General features: G+C 40.6%; 2 protein-coding genes across 10 annotated transcripts in view; one reads left to right on the top strand and one right to left on the bottom strand.

Moving 5' to 3' along the window:
• Positions 1-1,267: 1,267 nt before the first annotated feature.
• Positions 1,268-5,300, top strand: LOC311254846 (parapinopsin-like; the record flags this gene model as incomplete). Its single annotated transcript, XM_084348843.1, has 4 exons — positions 1,268-1,598; positions 1,807-2,135; positions 3,686-3,928; positions 5,187-5,300. The coding sequence occupies 4 exons, from the start codon at positions 1,268-1,270 to the stop codon at positions 5,298-5,300; spliced, it is 1,017 nt and encodes a 338-aa protein (XP_084204969.1).
• Positions 5,301-5,912: 612 nt separating this feature from the next.
• The window catches only part of cacna1da (calcium channel, voltage-dependent, L type, alpha 1D subunit, a), a 73,396-nt gene continuing 63,558 nt past the window's right edge, over positions 5,913-15,750 (bottom strand). For 8 of the 9 annotated variants that reach the window (XM_084348368.1, XM_084348369.1, XM_084348367.1 and 5 more), the window contains 9 exons: positions 15,482-15,615; positions 14,544-14,660; positions 13,799-14,187; positions 12,018-12,044; positions 11,223-11,351; positions 10,971-11,110; positions 9,406-9,512; positions 8,862-9,179; positions 5,913-8,746 (listed from right to left, as the gene is read on the bottom strand). In XM_084348368.1, coding sequence (XP_084204494.1) covers positions 8,441-8,746; positions 8,862-9,179; positions 9,406-9,512; positions 10,971-11,110; positions 11,223-11,351; positions 12,018-12,044; positions 13,799-14,187; positions 14,544-14,660; positions 15,482-15,615 — 1,667 coding nt within the window. In that variant the 3' untranslated portion in view covers positions 5,913-8,440. The remainder of the gene's footprint in view (positions 8,747-8,861; positions 9,180-9,405; positions 9,513-10,970; positions 11,111-11,222; positions 11,352-12,017; positions 12,045-13,798; positions 14,188-14,543; positions 14,661-15,481; positions 15,616-15,750) is intronic. The other variant, XM_084348371.1, reaches the window with a different exon arrangement.

Genomic DNA, 15,750 nt, shown 5'->3' with positions numbered 1-15,750 from the left:
GTCAGGTGTACGAGCTGCATACTGGGTTTGATGTATGTTTGTACCATTTTAATCCCTGCTTCGTGACCAAACCAAAACATTATCAGCTTTTATAAGGTATGTAGATATGTAACCCCCAAGATCCGATAAAAATGTGTAGATACCTTTAAGCTGCACGATGGAGCGTTCTCACAAACTCAAGGAAAATCAAGGTGTCATTTACAGTCTGACCAACAAACAAACTGTAGTTTAAATGAAAAAAAAACTCCATCTCCATCCCCGTCAGTGGAGGACAAATATCTTTACTCTTTATTGCCAATGTTCTGTTGGAAGGGCACAATAGAGGACATGTTATCATGTTTTATCATAGGGTCCCAAGAGGGCATTTTCGCCCCGTCTCTGTAGACCACAAGTGAAGCTAAGACTAATAAAATATAAGCAAGTGTGCACCAAAGTATATTCAAGTATCTCAAATAATAAATGCCAAACTAAGTTTTTTCTGTCTAGTTGCATTTGTCATGTCATTGATTAAGAAATGAATATTTGCTCAGATAAATAATGCTTTACAGCAGGTTTAAATCACTGAATTTGTCATTTATTCTCCTTGTTTGTGTTTAAAATATTTTATTTTTTAAATCACCCAGTGTGTTCTCCAAATGTGCTTTGATATCACAACCTGTTAGCCATTCCTTGTCTCAACTGCAGTTTGTTCACAACCCAGCAGCAACACTCCTCACTGGCTCCAAGAAGGAATAACAACATCCTCACTTTTATTTTGTTGGCAACACCTACTTACCTGTTTAGACTCCCACTGACACCTGGTTTGTGTAAGGAATGCAAGAAGGAGGATAAAGGAAAGAAAGACATAGAAAATAGGAGGAAGAACCAGGAAGAGATCATCAGCAGTCATCAGTCTTTGCTGTAGTTACTTTAAGTTATGACACATCCTCGGAGTAGTTCTCAGAAAGCTAAACCAGCAGTCCCTCTATCCTCTGGGAGGTAGGAGTGGTCACAGAGTTTATTGTGTTTGTAACACTTGCTTAGTGGACTGATCCTGGGGAGAAGCACTGTGGAGTCATCCTGTTTAAGTGCATTTACAATCAAGCAAAAGGTGAAGGATCAAGGATCATCATTTGGAGGAATTATTCTTAGCCCCGATCTGGAGGACTTATCCTCAGACCCGGGGCATCTAATCTCAGCTGTCACACTTGGGCAGCGACATATTGATCGTCCAGAAGCTCCAGGACAAGCAGAAAGGAACCTGAGCATTTTCTAAAGCTCTGCATCCATGCAGCCATCTGTTTTTTACCCGAACGCTTCCTCCTACCTGGGCCCACATGGGGAGCCCCCTCTGTCACGCATCGGCTTCATCATCCTCTCCATCATCATGGCTCTTTTCACCGGTCCTGCCATCATACTCAACGCCACAGTGATCATTGTGTCCCTCATGCACAAGCAGCTGAGGCAGCCGCTCAACTATGCTCTGGTGAACATGGCTGTGGCTGACCTGGGCACAGCCATGACCGGAGGGGTGCTGTCTGTGGTCAACAACGCCCAGGGGTACTTCTCCCTGGGAAGAACAGGCTGTGTGATGGAGGGCTTCGCAGTGTCCTTGTTTGGTGAGTGAAAAGAGGTGCACAGATTTTTATAACTGCTCATATGAAAACTGAATTATAGTGCAACATGACTATCTTTTCTTATGTAAAATGTGACGTTTTCATTTAGTTTCATAACAAACTTTAATAGGATGACACATTTCCTCACTGTATAGTCTGATATTCAGTCACATTTTTCAGTAAGTAGACACTGACTCTGCTCTCCTTGCAGGCATCACCTCTCTGTGCACGGTCGCTCTGATCGCAGTGGAGAGGATGTTTGTCATATGTAAGCCGCTGGGGCAGATGACCTTCCAAAAACAGCACGCCTTCGCAGGTATCACCTTATCCTGGCTGTGGTCCCTCACTTGGAACTTACCCCCCCTGTTTGGATGGGGTAGGTACGAGCTGGAGGGTGTCGGGACGTCCTGTGCACCGGACTGGCACAGCCGAGACCCTTATAACGTCTCCTACATCCTGGCTTACTTTGCAGTGTGCTTTGCTGCTCCCTTTGCCATTATCATAGCATCCTACACCAAGCTGATGTGGACGTTGCACCAGGTGAGCATTCATACATTTGGCTTCATCATACGCAGTGGTGGAAAGTTACTACTGTAACTACTACTGGGGCACTTTTTGCAAACTAAAAAAACATTTGGTAAGTTTAAGATACAGTGAATTGTACCTGTGACTACAAAAAAAGCAATGTTGCCCCTGACAGTGGGGCCAAGCAAGAAAGGCAAAAGGACAAAGGTGCAAAAAGAATAAAATTAAGCTGAGAGATGTAACAATAAATGACTAGGAAACAAGGTGAATAAGCTGCAACTTGAAAGGACCATGTGACCATGTTAGTTTGTTTGTATTCATTCAAATTTGATCACCCAATCGCCAGAATAAATGTTGGCAAAGTGTGTTTCTGCAAAAACCACAGATAAGTTAAAAATGTATGTTTCTTTATGTTGCAACTTAACATTACGGTGGGTTCAGTTTTAAATGTTTCTCTTGTCTCAACGGTGTGCTGATGCTCTGTTTAGGTTTTGGCACAAACCCCACTTGGTTAGGGTTAGGAGAACATCATGTTTTGGCTTGAAATATCTGTTTTGACACGGCCGGTGATGTCCAGAAGTCTTGTTAAAAAACCTGGTTTTGTCGCCACCAACACAGCCACAGATGGCTCAAGTTCCTGTCAAAAATATCAGTATCTTCTCACCACAAACCGGCAGACTTGAACTGCAGTCACCACAACTTCCCCACCATCCTCTCCACCTTCCAATATGAAAGATGTAACATGCAATGTGAACGTGATATAATATGATATGTGTCAATATGGCATGTCATACAAATTTGAACGCATCGACGGTTTACAGAAACATGAACTGCCATCATTTTATTCTGGCGACTGGGCTGATTAAGAAAACAATAAAAACACAAAAGTCACAAAGTGTGTAATATGTGAACAAAAGATCAGAACCAGAACCTCACAACTAAACTACCTAACTGGATATTTAACATCAACTCCACCGTGGGCGTCTACAACAGTAAAATGCTGCTCACTTGATGCGTCATTAAATTTTTGTCATATACATATAAGTATGAGTACTTTTTTTTTTTTTTAGACTTTAAGCACATTTCAATGATACTTGTTTTTATATCTTTGTATTTATTTTCAGTGTACATAGTTCAGTATTTGCTTTTGGCAAAATTGCTAGTTTCCATTTTTCCTGTGCTGTGTTCACAGCACACTGTGTATGCAGGGAGCCAGAGACAAAAAGAGAGATTAAGGTCGTGACATGTGATAGTGGCACCCTGTCAGTTAGGACCTGACACTTTGCAGTCCTGTACTGTCTTTGGTGAAAGTGCTTTTTAAGTTTTTGCACCCTTGTCTTGGTGTGAGCTACTATTGACTGCTAAATACACATCCTGTGACTGAACACTCTTAATTTGTTGTTTGTTGTTTTAAGTCTGTTTTCTTGCTTGTTTACACGGGCTCCCTTGTAAAAGAGATTTTGAATGTCAATGGGAATATTTCTGGTTATATAAGGTTAAAAAGAAAACAAAATATGGCACGAGGAGGCCTATGGACCACTAACTATTTATATTCTGTGCTCCAGGTGGCAAAGATGGCCTGTGTGGAAGGTGGTGCAGTCGCTAAAGGAGAGATGAAGGTGGCGTCCATGGTGGTCCTGATGGTCCTGACTTTTCTGATCAGTTGGATGCCTTACGCCAGCCTGGCCATGCTGATGGTCTACGACCCTGATGTGGAGATTCACCCGCTGGTGGGCACAGTGCCGGTTTACCTGGCCAAGAGCAGCACTGTGTACAATCCCATCATCTACATCTACCTTAACAAACAGGTACTGTGACACCACACGCAGATAACATCTGAATTCAGTCAGATGAGATGAAATCATTGTAGGAGCTCAGCTTGGTGAGTATCAGCTTTAAAATACTGAGCTGTTTTGGGACGTCGGCACCATCTTGTGGTATTGAAAGACATTTTAGAAAAGATAAAGTCTGCACAGGAATGTGAGTTAGTATTTAGTTATAATTGGGGTAAACTAACCAAACTAATCACATTTAAATGTAAGAATGACTCTTTGTGTCTTATTGTAATTATTACAATTTTTTATTCACATTTTTTAAGACTAATGAAAAACAGAAAGACTGTATGTACATTATTGTGTAATAAAAAGTAGTTTGAGTCCCCTGAATGCTTTACTTGAACTGCCTCAAGCATTTAAGCACTACATAAACATTTAATCAGGAATTTATAACACGATAATGTCATTGTGAGCAGCAGAAAGGGCATTTATAAGTCTTACATCAACATTTATTATATTATTTACCACAAATGTAGTTGTAAGCAGTTATAAGGGCATGTTGTTATTAATGTACAGTATTTACCCTAACCCTTCTCCTATAAAGACAAATACACATTTCTGCTTAGAATGACATTATAGTGTGTTATATATCAATTATTAAATGTTAATTAACTGCTTATAAATGCTTAATAAAGGATGTTTAAGAAAAGCGTTACCATTTTTAAGTTATTGTTCTCTAGCTGCAGTATCTAAGATTATAAGTACTTTATAATTAAGCTCATCAATAAATGGTATTTTTATAGTTAATTAAATTTAATGAATAGTTATTTCACTGATGACAAACAATGAAATGCTTTATAAACCATTTATCAAGCAAGTGCTATTGTAAAATTGCAACTGATGTTTTAAATTCTTTGTAAATGGTTAATAAATAAAGTGCAGTTCATCTGTAAACATTTAGACTGTCGCTAAAAAGCTACAACAGATGTTTATAAACCTTAACAACTGCTAAATGTATGTATTATAAAGCATCTGTTTGTTGACAGTGAAATAACTATTAATTATAAAATACTATTTATTTTTGATGGTTGTTATAAACAAAGTTATTGCTGATCATTGGTTTTCTTTTTATTACTTTATTACATAGCGTATGTAATTTATATGATGTTTGTATGCAGAATAATACATCTTGTACCAGCTGAGAATGACGTCTGAATGTTTGTTAATGCATCTCAAACAATATTTGTGTTGGCTGAATGTGTTACGCTCCGGCTCATTGTGTTTTCCACAGTTTCGTAAATACGCAGTGCCGTTCCTGCTGTGTGGGAGAGAGCCCCTGCTGGAGGACGAAGAATCAGACATGGTGACGACCACGGAGGCAACAAACAAAGTGATGCCTTCCTGAAATGTACACACACACACACACCTGCAACAATCCATTAAAAAGCTTTTTGCCTGATGGTTCAGTGTACACGTCCTTTTTGTCACCATCCGTGAAGCTATGACTGCGATGTTTGAATGTTTGTGAGATGTTTGAATGTTGTGGGTGAAGACACGGTGCTGAAAACAGAATACAAATAAATGAGAAACAGTAATTCAGCATAAGTTTATTCAATGATGATCAATAGAAAATAAAATATCAGTATCGATTCAAATAAAGTCAAGGCCAAAATAAAATGAAAAATACAAAAAAATGTATTGATACAAAACCTAGAAGGTTATAGTAAAGCATTTGCTACTAAGAGAAATGATGTTTACTGAATAAAAACATTAAGGAGCAAATATCAAGACTTTCAAGTAGAGAACATTACCATGGGTCTTTCCATACTTTTGTACATATTTTACATTATCTTCTATTTTAATACAGCTTTCAGAACATTAATATTTGTAATAGTAATTAGAATCATAACAATATGAAGAAAACTAATAGAAACGTTCAAATCAATATGTGTTTCTCTGTAAACTGGTACTTTAGCGTTTCATTTTTTCCCCCCTACCCGCGAACAGAGAAACAGTGCACCTTGAAAATATTTTTTAATACTCTTTCATTCCCAGCATTGTAAGGTGAGGTGTAAATGACAAATATAGATTCCACTAAACCATACACACAGTCACAAAAAGTACAAAATTGTCTCACCTTAATACACAAATCTGTTTAGAAAAAGGAGAAACAAAAGCACTATACAGTTACTTGTGCAAAGACAAACAGCTATGTGCTAATATTTAAATACCATTGGTATAGACTGAACCAAATCTTTATTTTCTTTTCTCAGGAATCCCTGACATGAGGTAAAAGTAAGTTCTTTTTCATCTTTAGTTTAACACAACTTTTAAAAGTGTTTACAAAATAATGCATATCTTCAGTTCATCAGTACTGTAATTGCTACGAATAGTACAATGTGCCTGTTATGTGCATTGGTCCTTTTATATGACAGTCATCAACAAAAGGACTAGAACACATTTTTTTTATACTCACAAACAATTCAAAGAGCCCTTTCAATGTGCACACAAAATGGAAAACCTACATTTTCATGACAGTATTCGGTTGAATTAGAGTACAGGACGCACTCGCCTACAAATCAAACACTCATGAACAACAGATCACATTAACCCTAAATATCCTTGGTGCTAATTCTCCATGGTAACGCCTGAAAAAGCCCACCTCAGTTTATCGAATCCAGTGTCCGTACTTGATAATTGATCAAAAGATATTTTGTTGTTCAGACCTTTGGGCTTCACTTGTTCCTTTTAATGCATCCATTAGTTTTTCCCTCCTCATCTCATCAATACATATGATTAAGGGGAAACACACGACGTCCAGGTTCAATCCTACCTAATCCCTCTCAAAGACTTCACTGTGGGACACTGTGACAGACAGGTAAGTTGAGACAATGATATGTTGTCACCGTTGCCTAACGAGGTATACTGTATGCAGGAACCAGGCAGGCTGAGAGAGAAAGGGGCGGGGGGTTAGTATTGCTTAGCCTCTCTCCAGCATCCTGACACCAGGACACCCTCTGTCCTTAACCCTACAACACACGTTGGACCGTTTCTGACCTTTGGATGTGTGCGTGTGTCTCCTGCCACCACAGGCTCCGAGGCCTCACACACACTACATGAAGGCTGAGATGTGATTGCCAAGATTCAGTACAAAGGTTTAATGGAATTACGCCATGATCAACGAAGAGTATGTCATGGAAAATCCCAGCACAAGCTATGAGAAGTATGAATTTATCCCTGTTATCACCAGCTATCAGTTTTTCTTTCTTTCAGCAGCAAAAAGGCATTTCAGTAGGGGCTGACGAAACCTAGGTTTGACTCTGAAACCAACTAAAAAAGCAGCATTGTTAATGCACTATGCATTTTAAATTCTTGTGCATGCCCTGCACAAAATATGCAAACAAATGTTCATCACATCTGTATAAAATTTCAGCACTGGATCCTGGAGGCTCGCCTTCTAAAAATGCTCCTTTAAAGGGGGCTTAACCTTATGCAACTGGTGTTGGTAGAATGAAGTAACACATGTACCTCTATGCTAAGAAATCAAAGCCATTTGCATATCTTGTGCAGTAGTGTTGTCACACAAGCAGAACCTCTTAAAAATGCTGTTTTTATAGGCAAAATAAAGGGTGCATATTAGCAAAAAAAAAAAAAAAGGCAAATGAATATCAGAATCTTGTACCTAATAAAATAATGCAAGTCTGCTTTTATAGAATAACAGGAGTCACAAGGGTCCATATTGCTGATCTTTTAAATGATACATAATTACAAAATATAGAATATCTCTTTACAAAGTTTCTTTTGTTATATAATACAATTTACAGCATATCAACTATGAAATATTAATCAGGCTATTCTAAAAGTTTAAAATAACCTGCCTGCTAGTGCATTTATCACAAATGCTTTTGTCGCTTCAAAAGAACATATCTCAAGTTGAATGATGCTATAAGTAGGACAGCTAGTTCCTGCATAATCTGGTACAACTCTACAGGTGCTCTTCACTTTTTGACTCAGCTGTATCGATCATTTAACGGTCTGTTCAAACAACAAAGGGATCAAGTTAGACTAACGACTACGGGAGGAGATATGCCTTTCTTTGCTTGCATTGAAATCTTGCATGATATGCCAAACCTTAATAAAGTGACCGAGGTAATGACATCGTACATCTGATTGTCATCACCCTTAGAGACCCGCCCGAGAGAGTATCTCACACCTTTGCCACTTGGTCCATCTTTCACTGGCATCAATGTCCTCATCTCTGATTGGCTGCAGGCTGAACCTGTGTGTCACCTCCTCTGACAGGAGGGTGCAGTCAGTCCCTCTGTGCTCAGCAGGAATGGTGTCTGGCTCTTTGCTGTGACTTCCTTTGCTGGCAGGTGGAGAACAATTAAATGAACGGGACTAATGTGTCTCTCGTCTATATGCCTTTTCTCTTCAATGTAAAAGGCACTTCTTTTGGTCAGAGCCAACAGATGCATTTCTTTTTTTTTCATTTTCACGTATAGTCTGTCAAGGTTTCTAGTTTGCAGATTTCTCCAGCCACTGCTATAAAGTTGTGATGCAGATCATCTCATCTGCCAGGTCCTCCTCATAGGGAGCTCTCGGTTCTGTCTCTGGCTCCTCGTCACTGTAGCTGGCTGCCGTGTCCTGCAGTTCATAGTCCCTAGGAGTCAGAATGGGGAACACGTTGACCCCGTTGATGGCCGGGGTTATCCCTCCATTCAGCAGGTGGCTGGCTGCGCTCTCCATCTCATCTATTGTCATCTCACACGCATCTGCTATCTCGTGCTTTGTGGCAGCGACGAACTTGGGGTCCTTGGCGTATCTCCCAAGTCCTTCTGATATCAAAACCTGCTCGACAGAGGAAATATGTGTTACTTATCTTGTTTTACTTTTCTTGCTTTCGCTTTTCTGTAGCATTAATCTAAAAATGTGCCTGTGGAATCAAGCCAAGCCTCAAACTCACCGCTTCCACAAGGCTGGTGGCGCTGCCCCTCTTCTGGTGGTACTGGTTGTGGTACTCAGGTGGCACCTGCAGGTGGACCGGCGAGTATGTCCTCTGGGAGAACTCGGGGTCGTCCGTGTACCAGGAGCTCTTACGCACCGACACTTGGCTGCTAGCAGCGCTCCCCCTATGTGGGTGGTCCACACGGATGAGAGGGGTGTAGTACGGTGACTGGTCTTTACTGGCCGGGGTGGCAGGGGGAGTGGCCCAGGAGCGGGTAGAGCGGGTCGGGGAGAGGCGGTGGGCTCTGCTGGAGTCCAGGCCTGCTACAGCCATAACCTGATGAGTCAGGAGAGACACAAACATTATACTCGGCCGCATTTACCTTGTACTACTCTGTGACTAACAACTACTGCCTGCTACTCAGGGAGGATGTGTGCACACATGGAAATAGGAAAAGACTTTTTCAATTTAGAGAGAGAGGAAAGTGATAAAATAGATCCAAACAGTGTTTAAAACAATCTAAGTGAGCAAACAGTACAGGTGAGACATGTGCTTGTGTTACCTGGTGCTGCATAAGGTGCAGTGGTAGAGCGGTGCGCTGATGTGGAAGCTCGTCCTGGCTACTTTGTCTGCGCAGACACTCAAAGTTGAAGGATGGTCTCCTGTTACCTGAACGAGTCAGGAGGGGACCAGTGAGTGACCTCATGCAGGAAACTTTGAAAGCATGCAACGTTGCAAAAACAGCTCGCAGGATGAGAAACTGGATGAGTGGGTGAATCATACAGTGAGTGTTAAATGTTTTGGTACAAGTACATTCAGTACTGATGACTTATTTTACCCTCAGCTGCACGGTCTACTGTTTGTTTATAGCTAGCCTACAGCCTGTTGTTTTTTAAATGCACTCGCACCAACCAGATTGTTACTTTAAATGATAAGCTGATAATACGAGTCTCAACTTGGGTTTTTTCCCTTGAAGAAAATCTGTCTTTTAGAAATCACCTCGAGCTCAGGATGAAGTTGGGTTTCTATCCTAGAAACAAATGCTGTTCTTCTTTTGGTGCAGGGAAAAATATATATCAAGGAACATTTTATTCATCAATTGTATGTGGTGATATTTTATATACGCATGCAAATTCATCTTCTTTGATAAAGTAGGATTCAGTGTACCATGCTGCACTACTACTTTGTCACTGATTCGGTGATTCCAGGTCATTTCTCGAACCCACAACGTCTTTGGTCAAAGTGTTTATAAAGCTTTTGCACCTTCATCTTGGTGTGAGCTGCAGGGAAACCTAAAACTTGATTATTTGATAAGTATGGAAGATAAAAAAACAAACTATTTGACTTTGAATGTGTCTTGTTACTGAACACTGGTAAAACCATTGTCTTGATGTCACTTTTTATGCTGCTTTTGTGGCCAGGACTCCGTTGGAAAAGATATTTTGAATCTCTGTTTTTTAGTTCAGATTTCTGTTCTGGATGTTTATAAATGTGTGTGCATATTTAATTAGATAGCACCACTTGCATATTTCATCCAATCTTAAATATCGGAAAGCTTTTAAAGGAATAGTTCAAATGTTTACCACTTTCAACATTTTTTTTGTCACAATACACATCTTTAAAGTTTGCTTTCTCAAAATGTTTGTTTTTCTCATATCCTGAGGCAGAAAATCTCTACTTCAGTAGCACCTACATACAGAAAACTTTATCGTTTTATAACTATCTATAGTAGTGAGTAGTAGTAGTATAGTAGTTACAGAGGGGGTTGTTAATATATTTACGGTAGCCCGATTTGTATACATTTTTTTGATAAAACCATGACGAAAATGATGTTTTATGGCTGGTATGTATGTATTTATGGAGTAATAAAAAGAGATATCCACTGTTCAGTCAGAACTTTTGACTCTAATATGTCAACAAAAGGAAATAAGGAAATAAGCTTCATCCAGTGTTCAGATTTCTGTTGTGGAAATTTCTGCAAATTAGCTTATTTTAACAAGATAATGTCTCATTTGTGTATTTAAACATAAATTACAGAAAAACTTATGATAATGGAATAATAATCAGAAATATCTGTTTTGACAAATGAACAATTCACATGTAACTCATGTTGCAGGATGTAGTTACCTTGAGGTGTGGCAGGAAGCAGCCGTCTCTTTGGCGACCTATGAGAGTCTCGGTAGAGAGGCTGCTCGTCATCGTCATAGTAACTGTCAGGGTGATGGTAACCTTTGGGAGTCTCATACTCTGTGTCACTGTTCTGATACCTGTCAACAACACAAACAAATCTTTATTTATCTATGTTTCATAATCTAAGAAGGCTAAAGTGGCACAAACGATCTCTAAGTGAGCTCAGCAGGCAGTCTGAAAGAGTCCTACCTGTCCCCTGACAGCATGCTGTCATCTTCATAAAACTCCTCTCCGCTGTAATACTCCCCGGAGAAGCGGTCTTCATCAAACTCCTCCTCCCTGCGGATGGTGGGGTGGCGTCCATCCACGCCTCGGGACCTGACGAGAGGTGAGAGCACAGGGGTCAGAGCGTGCACACGCTGCTGTTCAAACGGGTTACTGGAATAGGGCCATGCACTGCCATGCAGACGCAAGCCTCCAGGGGGCAGCGATGCAACTGACCACCCTTATAAATATTAACCACAGCCAGACCAAGACAGCAGGCAGCAAGTTTCAGGTTGAAGAGCATCACTCTGTCATCTAAACATCCCATCCACTTTCAGGTCCTTCACTACATTAATTAAAACACTGATGGTTGAGAATCATGAGGTGAATTAAGTGTAAAACTATGATGGTGACTAGCAGTGAGACTTTGATAAACATTCTCATACACTTCCTTGTTTTCGAGCATCTGGGTCCTTCTTCAAAGCAAGCACGTCACTTTGACACATGCATAAAGCAGGGCTGCTCTCAGCGATATGCTGGCCACTAACATTCACATTATTTCTCCTTTCACTTTAAAGCATTGACACAGCTGCATCATAACAGAGGCAGCTGGTAACCTGACAAATGGCTGGCCAGCATATAGCACATAACACTGACTTAGCAGGGATGCAACCATTCACTGATCCAAAATCAAGTCAAAATGAAACAAATAAACATAAAGATAAAGTCCTGCTTTTGCTGTGGAGACATACTGCTGGAGCCAAACCTAGAAAAACATACCTAACATAGGTCTCATAGTAGCGCCTTCTGTCCAAGAAAGCAGAGGGATGGGTTGAGAGAAAGCATTTCGGTTAGGAAGGAGAAGGGAGGAGAGAACACAGAGAAAAGGGCGGAGAGAGCGTGACACATATATATCATACAGTATATGAATCATATACAGCATTCTCATATATATGTATGAGGAGGGCAGAGTGTGATGGCGGACGTCGACTCCAGTGTTGGTTGACAATTCCATTTTCTCTTTTTCTGATAAGAAGCGAACTAAAAACCATTTCTCTTTCGTAAAGTGGCAGCAATGAAATTGTCCCACTAACGTATTGGGTGCTAAAGAAAAACTGGATACCAACACTGGAGCGGGCTGACTGAACAGAGCATGAGAATCCAGGAGATAAGTGTTCTTCTGGTCACTTATGAAATTAACTGTCAGTATGAAAGTAGGCCGGTGATCCATTATGAAGTGAAGGGTTTACAATAAAGGTTTGTGAAACGGGAAGGTTTGATAAGAAGCTGGGTGCTGCCTGTGGAACAAACATACTTATGCAACAGATAATGTGCACAGGTCTTTTCATTACAGCGAGCACTCGAGGCATAGAAAGTAATACCAGTGTTATTAAAATTTCTTCAGTTATGCGCTGTCATACAGGCTGAGATAGCTGCATTAAAGGAGAGCAGAGTAACAAGAAATACATTTTTAAAACTTCGGCCAAAACAATTAAAGGGGAATCCATTATCTATAAACTCTGAAACTCCTAAACGTACTGTCATATGTTATCAAATCTATATGAATTATTTTTATTCTATCAGCTACAGTATTTTTTGAGTAAGTATTAAGTATTTTAGGTTATCTCCTAACTCCTAATAGTTTTGGAGGGGAATTGTGAACCCTGGCATTAAAACAACTAAATCCCAGCAAGAGAAAAGGTGACGACAACATGCTTATCTAGTGTTCGTAGTGTTAGCGACAAAGCTAGAGTTAGCTTAACTTGCCATTTTTAGCATGTAGGTTGCTACGTTGAAGGTTTCCTGTAGAGACAGGGATTTTGAAAATGCTAACACTCACATAGCAGACGGGAGAAGATGCCGTCTCAAAAATTCTGCCAATGGCAGGATATATTAACAGTCTTCATCTGGTGAGTTGAACAAAGCTTAGCCTTAAGACTGGAAGCAAGGGGGAATGGTTAGCCTGTAGGCCAGGCTAGCTATTTCCCTGTTTTCAGTATCTATGCTAAGCTTGACTTGACTAACCATCTCCTGACCGTAGCTTTGTTGTTATGATATAGACACGAGAGTGGTATCAATCTTCTCTTCTGACTCTTGGCATGAAAGTTAATACGCCTATTTTCCAAAATGTCTGACTTATTTTATAAGAAGAGGTCAAATTGATTGTTTTTAAATGAAACTAAAATGATCTTCAAAACAGCCCATGGCATGGTTTGCACTTTAAACGTAAGAGCTGTTTTCCACTTTTATTATTCTGCATCAAATTATTTATTTTATTAAATTAACTGCAACATGAATTATTCATGAACCTCCTGATAAATCTGGTTTCTGCTTGTTTGATACAGAATTTCTGTCTGATCTGTTTTGCCTTCAGTGTTACAGCTACAGCATCGTGGCTACGTGGGAAATATCTTGATGTGATGTGACTTTAATTTCTACATTTGGCAAGGTCGGGAACAAGAAGACCATCAACAAAAACGTGCTCAGAGATCTCATTCTACATCGATTATTTGAACCATTTCTGAGTCAGATAAAAAGGCTGACGCTCAGTGTGTGGATACCTTTGACCCTGGGGTGTCCGGGGCTTGTCGTAGTCGTAGTAGGAGCTGCGATGACCTGGGTAGCCATTGGGAGGTGCGTGTTCGTAGTAACGGTGGTGTCCTCCGTTGGGCAGACTGGACACGTTGGCATTGTTGAGGTTGATGTTGGTGGATTTGGGAGACTTGCCGTAGGAGTTGTGGTGGCGGTGGTGATGGTGGTGGTGGTGGTGATGGTGGTTGGGGTGGGACATTGCATTGGCTCGAGACAGGCGTCCCACCGGCTGCTCCATGTGGGCGTAGTGCGGCGGAGGCTGCACCTGTAGAGGTCGCTGTGTGGCGTTGGTCTGATGGCCGTTGGATCGCCGATGACCACCGTTCATGAGATGGTTCCCGAAGAGTCCGCCGTTACGCTGTGAAGGAACGCTCACAGTAAAACCACCAGGGCTTCGACTTCGTACAAAGCAGCAGAACAAATGTGCTATTGATGTTAAGTCTGGTTTTCTTTTCAGAAACTGTATGAGCAAAATTAAGTTCAGAAGCTGGTTTCATGGCACATGAAGTGAGCAAAATGAATGCACTATTTGTAGTTTGTTGGAATTGAAATGAAGGAAAAACAAAGGAAGCCAAAATGAACAAAAAGCTACATATTGTAGCAAAATAAAGACATAACATCTACTACATAATTAGCTGATTAACATTAAGTAACTTAACAAGCACAATATTCAAATGTGACATTCCTCCTGTCATGTAAAATTAAATCAGTTACCCTATAAATTTCCTCGTCTTCCTCAGGAATAAAGTCTACTAGCTCGTCATCCTGCAGATCACATGATATCGCTCGGCGAATTTCGGGCCCAATATCATGCAGCGTGCGAAGGCCGGCCTGTAACCATGACAATAAGAGGGCTAAATGCTACAGCGGGGGGAACTTCATCTTACAACTCACAGCAGGAAAAATCTGACATCATACAGTCACAACCACCACACATACTGGGCATACACACACCTGTGCTGGGATACTGACATTTACAGTACTGACGGACTGTGAGAGATGAGAACACACAGACAGACAGATGTGCTCTCCTGAAAGCAACCAGCTGTGAGGATTACTTAGCTGAAATGTCTTGTGTGGCATCCAGCTGTGCTTGTCTCACATTTGCTGCAGTGTATGCTGTAAACAACTATTTTTTTCATCCTTTCCTCTGTTTTGTAGGTGTACTTAACCAAATTAGCATAACGTACACAAAAATGTCATTATAAATGAACTGAAAAGCTGTTTACTGTTGGATAAAGATATATGGTGATATGTTGTAGCCATATATCGTACATAATAAGGTAACAGAAATGGCAACAAGCTTTGCATGTGAATTTCATGAATGGATGAGTGAACTGTGATGCACAGAAAACACATGAAGTGATGGCTGGAGACGATGACACACGCTTAACATCAACATCGATGATATTCAAAGACGCAGAGACACGAATAACAAGTTCACACACCGGAAACATGTAAATCACAGATTCATACTGTACACCAAGATCATGAACAACCTGCTGGATCATAAACCATAACATTAGCACACTTGATGATATCTGAATGAAATGCACAAAGACAAAAACAAAATAACAACGCTCATATATTTCCACACAGTGTCAATCTCTCCTCTCTCTCAGTAAGAAACACACAGACACCGTGACACTCACCTGCAAAGCGATCGCCGTGTTGTTCTGGGAGGGGTGAGCACCCACCAGGCCTTCCTCTTTACGTTTCTTGAATTTCCTAAAGTAGTCCTGTATCAGGAAGGTGGCATAGAACTTCCCCACGGTTACCTCATCATCTGAGTGAACAGACCACACAAATGCTTCCTGTGTCAGCAGGTCACTACACACAGCACCGTGGGAGAGAGAAGGAGAGACTCTTCTCCTCCCTCGTCCATCCTCCTTCAAAAAAATGCAGGTCCATCACCTTTGGA

The sequence above is a fragment of the Pagrus pagrus genome (assembly GCF_965226575.1).
Source record: "Pagrus pagrus genome assembly, chromosome: 3".
NCBI lineage: Eukaryota > Metazoa > Chordata > Actinopteri > Spariformes > Sparidae > Pagrus > Pagrus pagrus.
Note: the sequence above shows the minus strand (reverse complement) of the source record. Positions and strands in the feature narration are given on the sequence as shown.